The sequence below is a fragment of the Diplotaxodon limnothrissa genome, linkage group LG6 (genome assembly GCF_057381915.1).
Source record: "Diplotaxodon limnothrissa isolate DT_005_m linkage group LG6, D_limnothrissa_male_GT1.1, whole genome shotgun sequence".
Taxonomy (NCBI): Eukaryota; Metazoa; Chordata; class Actinopteri; order Cichliformes; family Cichlidae; genus Diplotaxodon; species Diplotaxodon limnothrissa.
This window is the reverse complement of record NC_140601.1, coordinates 32,290,564-32,297,288: the sequence shown is the minus strand read 5'-3', so window position 1 is coordinate 32,297,288 and position 6,725 is coordinate 32,290,564. Positions and strand designations below refer to the sequence as shown.

General features: G+C 42.3%; 1 protein-coding gene across 1 annotated transcript; it reads left to right on the top strand.

Annotated features, from left to right (window-relative positions):
- The first annotated feature begins 799 nt into the window (after nt 1-799).
- On the top strand, nt 800-5,884 carry dusp5 (dual specificity phosphatase 5). Its single transcript, XM_085356182.1, has 4 exons — nt 800-1,237; nt 2,185-2,324; nt 2,916-3,135; nt 5,134-5,884. Exons 1-4 carry the CDS (start codon nt 874-876, stop codon nt 5,538-5,540), a joined length of 1,131 nt encoding a protein of 376 aa, XP_085212308.1. The 5' UTR covers nt 800-873; the 3' UTR covers nt 5,541-5,884.
- Nucleotides 5,885-6,725: the final 841 nt, after the last annotated feature.

Below are 6,725 nucleotides of genomic sequence, written 5' to 3'. Positions count from 1 at the left end.
ACTCACAATTGCGTCTCTTGTTTTTCTCGGTTTAAGGTCGCTTAATTGTGTCCTGTAGAGGAAAATCATGTTGGATAAACTGCTGCAGGCAATAAAAAAACATTAAAAACACATGAAAAGGGCATACTTTTACGGGAAAGCACAGCTCTAAATTGCAAAAACAACTACATGATGTTTTTGTTAACAAGTTTAGCTGAAAAAGAGGAAAATGAATACTTATAATGCTCATACTTAACTAAGCTTTAATTAGTCAGACAAAAGAAAGCAGTAAAAGGTTAATGAAATGATAGTTGCACCTCTATTTCAGACATTTTGTATGGTTGTCGTTTAATAGGCTGGCTTTAGTAAGGTGCACATTTGTGTTGCACTCGTATTTCTGGATGTTATGGTTGATATCCTTCCTCCAAAACACTTCATCTTTTTTTGGCCGTGTGGGACCCTTTCGTTTTATTTTGTGCAGTGAGCTGTAGGGTCATCCCTTTAAAGCGTCTGCCTCTGTGTCCTTTCAATGGTCACTGAATGCGAAGTGGAACCTGAAAATAATGAAAGGACAGGTGTAGGTGCAGGCAGAGGACACTCTGTGAGTAATGGCTGAATCAAATTCACCGCAGTTGTAATCGGGGTGTCGTGTTTACAAGGGCCGCGGGAGGAGTCACACAGTCGAGTCAGAGCTGTGGGCGTGTTTTCTTGCCATCGCGCCGCGCCGGTGTCCATATATGGTTCGTGACGTCTTGCTCCGGAGGTTCCATTCACATAAAACTGATCGGCAGGAATCCCCTTGGAGGAAATGTAGGCACTGGCACTTCTCTCGCCCGTATTCAGGAGTAATCAGTTGAATTTTTTAGGCAATAAAAACAAGTCCAACAAATCAAAATGAAGGTCTCTAGCATAGACTGCCGGCGTCTGAGGAAAATCATCAGGAAGGAGTATGGAAGCTGCCTTATTGTGGACTGTCGACCTTATTTTTCATTCACGAACTCTAATATCAAAGGCTCAGTCAATGTTAATCTTAACTCAGTGGTAGTCCGGAGATCCCGAGGAGGACCGGTGCCCCTGCAGTTTGTCATCCCGGATGAGAGAGCTCTGTTTAGGCTTCGGGAAGGGAGCATTTCGGCTATAGTAGCGCTGGATGACCGGACGTCCCACTGGCAAAAACTGAAAAAGGACAGCGTAGCTCAAATAGTAATAAACACCCTGTCACATCTTGCGAGCGGGGCCAACATCTGTTTCTTGAAAGGTGAGAGATTTGGCGAGATGAATTATTTTAATATAGACAAAAAGAAAAGTCGGAAAGTTTTGGTTTTTTTTACTAAATAGACCTTTTAAAAAGCCATTAAGGCAACTCAGTTTTATATTTGTTTGTTTTTATCATTTAATCTATTTTATTTTATTTCATAAGAGTTTTGAATTCGTCCATATTTTTATTTGTGGGGATATAAATTCAGAGTCAGTTTTATATCTTTTATGGCTTTGTATGTTGTTGTGGCACAGACTTAAAGATGAAATCTTTTTTATTATTATGACAAATTGTAAATATTGTTTGTTATAATCTAAAATGTATCCTTATAATTGACTAAATGAAATATTAAGAAGTTATTGTGATTTTATTTCAAAAGGAGACGAAAGGGCAGAAAGAAACCTTTAATATTTAATCTTAGTCTATTTTTTCCCTGATAACACTGGTACTGTTCGGGGCAGTTCTTCGCCCCTTTTGCCTGTGTTAAGAGTAGCCGACATTTTCTTTTACTTCTTGGACATACTGTAGATGTCCTGCGTGCGTCAGTGGAGCGGATGAGTCAGTGCGAGAGAAACGCCAGCAAATTGGTGGTGCAATTGCTTTCGTTGATAAAACGAAGAATTTCACCCCTCCCTATCCGCACTACCTCTTTAGGCTAAATAAATCCCCCGGGGTTTGTGTTTAAACACATCCATCTCCGTCTGTCACTTGTGCGTCCTCAGAATGTTGGCCTAAATCGATTACCGGTCCTTCCTGCGGGCTCCTGTAATTAATTACGCGTCTGTAATCAGGTTATAGAGGTTATAATCCGGTGCTAAGTCTGTTTCATAAACGCTGCCATTTCACAAGATTTGTGGTGTTGGTCGGAGGAGGCAGAATTATTGTAAGCTCATTTATTAAAAGTGTGTTTGTTTGTTTTGGGGTTTTTTTTTGACTGCTTCTCTCAGGAGGATTCGAGAATTTCCACTCTCAATACCCTGAACTTTGCACTGAGGTGAAAACCATTGACCAGAGCGGAAGTGAAACCGAGAAAAGAGTCAGCAACCACAGCGAGAAGCTTTCACACCACAAACCAGATTATGATCAGGTATGGAAACACCCTTTAGCGTACAATGCAGTACTTCCCACCATCTCTCCTACAGGACCACGGGGCACAAAGCCACTGCCAGTTTTTTTTTTTAAACTTAATCTAAAAAGATACATACACACAGGCACGCTCAACGCATGCTGACATCAGAGAATTTTATTTTTGGCACATCAAAACATTTTCTCAACTTACATATGATATTATATGACCTTCGCTGCTCCCCGGTCTTTTTATAAAGACAGCATGATGCCCAGCTGATATCAGGACACCCCATAGAAAAGACAGCCTTTCATCCCTGACCTTTCTGCTATTATTTCCACTGACCAAATAGAAAACATGTGGCTAGTTTAGATTTCAAAGAACACTGTTGTGCCTGGTTGATGCATTATGGGCTCTTTCAATACCGGGGAATTCCTCTAGCATCCTGCGTCCATTTTGTTTGCAAATGACTGTAATGATCGGCTGGCAGGTGTTTGGATGTTCCTGCTTGGACAATGGTTGTGTCATAGCAGATGGATAAATCTGGCGATCGAAGCTGTGTGTCGTGAGCTTGACTCATGTCTCCGCTTTCTCCCTCTTTTCCTTCCTCAGGGTAAACCAGTAGAGATCCTGCCTTTCCTCTACCTCGGTAGTGCCTACCATGCCTCCAGACAGGATTATCTCAGCGACCTTCACATCACAGCCTTGCTCAACGTGTCACGCAGGGACCTGCAGCCGGCCAAGGGCCACTATGACTACAAGTGGATCCCTGTGGAGGACAGCCACATGGCCGACATCAGCTCCCACTTCCAGGAGGCAATAGACTTTATAGGTGAGTTGAGGAGAGTAAATGCATTTAACTGTTGATTTCTGCTTCACAGGGTTTGCCTTGAGATGTTTTGCTATCTTAGAATACGGCTGACTCACTAATGCTCAAACCAGCTAGGAAAGGGAATAAATAGACCAACATTAGATGGCTGCTTTTCCGGCCACAAGATCAGCCTCGGTCTATATGTATTTATAATCCAGCTTCACCCCAAGGAGTCTCAAAAATACCCACGCTGAGTGAGCGAGATATCTATACATGGATGCATTTATTTTTGAAATGCGTCTTTGTCTTCAAATAGCCTCCCTTTATCGGTGCTGCTCACCTGCTGCCATTCACAAATAGAGGGCTATAAGAAACCCGGCTGTAATCAGTTTAAGTTAATCGCCAGCCTTCAATCCCCCACCAACATATACTGCCTGTCTGCTTTCATTCAGGATTTGCTCACTTCCCCCGTTCCCTTCCGACCTCCCCCCCTTCTTTCCTTGAAAAAGACAATCCCATGCTGGCCAAATCACATGGTGCCGGGTGTGGCCAGTCAGTGTGACAACTGGGTGAGCTGTACGTGTTTAGTAATGACCGGGTGTAGGAGGCTGGGGGCTGGCTGGCACACACACATACGTGCATGCATGCACAACAGCATTGTTTATGATGGTTGGGTGGAGGATTAATGACAGCTACACAATGAGGGAGGACATCAGTTTTTTTGTTAGCAAGAGGGACTCATTGGTGGACCTGTGGCCAGCAGGGCAGCAAATGTGTTACAGAGGAAAAGAGAGTGCGTGGGAGGGAGAGAGGTGTCGGATAATAGCAGCAACAGCAAAAGATGTACAAAATGTGCTGGCGGCTATTTATATCCAGGCATAACCAAGGACAAAGCTTACCCACAAGCAGCTTGGCTGACCTGTATTAGCTGGATAGTATTGTGCACTGTTTGGGGATGCAGCCTACATTTAGGGTGTGTTTAAATATCTTGTCCATTACATAAGGCAGTTTTAGCCTACATTCAAAGAGGGCCTCAACATTTCATCAGGCACGCTAACTGATTAGACACGGGCTGCTGGTCTCATAAAATCAATCAATAAATCGGAAACCCTTCCGACCAAGCGGGTGATGTAAACCGGAGAGGAGAAAATAAATATTATTGACCTCGTGGATGAAAACAGCGGTTGAAGCATGCCATGACATCTCCAGCCAAAGGACGGTAATTAAAACACCCACTGCTGCTGCTGCCCCGCTCTCATAGCACCCTCCTCTCCAGATGAAGGTTCATTATTCATTCATGTGGTTTTATCGGGAATCAGAGCAGTCAGAAATCAGTCATTCTCCTTCATAAACGCACAGAAGTGGCCCTTAATGTTTCTGCTTAGTGGACGAGGTGATGTGTAGGTGTCGTTACCGGCTCGTGGAACTAAGTGTCAATATGTAGATCAGACTTAGATGCGAGACAGAAAAGAAGACATGTGGGTGTTTGCTTCTAAGAATTCTTGAAACGTGTTGCGAAGGACATTTAGACAGATGTGTGAAAGTGAACTCGTGTGTAGGCCTTAAAACATACTGACGAGTATGTAGGAGCGAGGCGGCTCCAAATTAGAATACACTTCTCTCTGCCACAGCGAACACCACAGCAGCACCCAGCACCCCCACAGTGGTGCAGCAGAAAACAAATCACATGTACAGCTGCACTCTGTGACTAAGTCAAGCCTCCCACGTGCCTCTGTGTGTGCCACTTACAGTAGCAAATGACGTGTGCTCATTTCTTTCTACAAAATAAATGTGGCAAACTAGATGTTCATGAGAAAGAAAGAGAGATAAAATATTTGGGGAAAAGTGTTCCTATAATATAGTGAGAGTGATCGACTAGACAATAATAGCCCAGTTAAATTTCTTTCCTGTTCCAAACTCCTGATTTGAAATCAGTTTGATGTGTGGTTTTCTTATGCTGATGATTAAAGAAAGAGAAATATGTCACTGTCTCACCAGATTCCTCCCTTTTTCTTCCAGATCATGTGAAGCAATCAGGGGGGAAGGTCCTGGTACACTGCGAAGCAGGCATCTCTCGCTCACCTACCATCTGCATGGCCTACATCATGAGGACCCAGCAGCTGCGGCTTGATGCAGCCTTCGACATCATCAAGCAGCGCCGGGCAGTCATCTCACCAAACTTCAGTTTCATGGGTCAGCTGCTTCAGTTTGAGTCCGAGGTGCTGTCCAATGCACCGGTTCATGCTGCCACACCTGAACCGGCCACGCCCTGTGTCTCGGAGTCCGCTTCCTTTTTTGCCAATGACTTTGCCACTACCTTCAACACCAAAAACTTTGAGCCGTCTGTGTTCACCCTCCCTACCTCTTGCCTGCAGTCCCCAGTCCACCACCAGTTCAAACTGAGCCCAATAACTGCACTGCCTTAAAATAAACTGTGACTGCTTGTAGTCTTACTTGAAAATATAAAAATCAACGCTCTCTCTGTGTGCCTCCGGCAGAGCAGATAGACTGGAGATCAGCCACAGACACAAAGAAGAGTCAAAGACAACTGTATTCATAATAGGACTTGAAGCCTATGAAATCCATGGGCTACAGACACTGATGCTTTTTTCCTGTCTTCTGAACTGCAGCGATGAAACAACACAGCACAGTGATAAACTGCAATATACATGCCTTAGGTTGATATTGTGATTCATTTGCCTACTCACAAACATGGTCAGGCATTTAAACCTAATTTATTTGAAAATGATGGTCCGTTTTTTCAATAATGTGGATACAAATATGTGTTTAATAAATGTTTTCACTGCAAAAAACATTGTTGCCGTGTAATCTTTTATTGTGCATGTGGCAAATGCCCTTTTTCATTCAAGCCAACATAAACATGTTCATAAAAACAAGACAAAGGAATGACCAATATTTATGGGTTTAGATAATAAATCCTGTCTAGACAGGCATAAATGCAGCAGTAGAGGCAATAGTGACACCTACAGTGGCTTAGAGCTGGCCCTTGTGACTAGAGGTATATTTAGATCAGAAGCCTTGCATGTATTTCGTACCTATAGTCGCCTTCCACACAGCCGTATTTTTTATGCATAATCTATGAAAGCGATGAAACTTGTCGCTTTCATAGAAAACTTAAACCAATTTTAATCAGAATTTTGAGACATCAACTACTAGAAAATAATTACAGTCAAAATTCCTGGTAGAAAACTGTCTGCACTGTTATTTAAAGACACTATAAATAATTTTGATAATCATTAATACAACAATGTTGATCATTATTACCACAGTCATTATGATGATTTTTTTTTTTTTTTTTTTTTTTTTTTACCGCTTTTAGTCTTATATTTCCCAATGCTGCTCATCAAAACAATTTTGGCGCCCAGAGCGCAGACTGCTAGACTGTACCAACTAAACAAAAAGAAAGGCGAATAAACAGCAATAATAAAAGACCTAATGTTATGTCACAAACGTAACCCATTATTATTATATTATTGTTATATTTGAATTTTTACCTTTCATATGAATTATTTAGCTTCCCCACATGTAGGAATATAGTGCAAGTATATCCCTACAACCCAGTTTCACAAAATGGTATCATCCATTCTATC

Excerpts from the sequence above, each read along its gene's own strand:
- dusp5 (XM_085356182.1), top strand. The coding sequence starts at position 874 with ATGAAGGTCTCTAGCATAGACTGCCGGCGTCTGAGGAAAATCATCAGG. Across the intron at positions 2,325-2,915 it reads ACAAACCAGATTATGATCAG|GGTAAACCAGTAGAGATCCT; the intron begins GTATGGAAACAC and ends TTCCTTCCTCAG. Across the intron at positions 3,136-5,133 it reads GGAGGCAATAGACTTTATAG|ATCATGTGAAGCAATCAGGG; the intron begins GTGAGTTGAGGA and ends TTTTTCTTCCAG.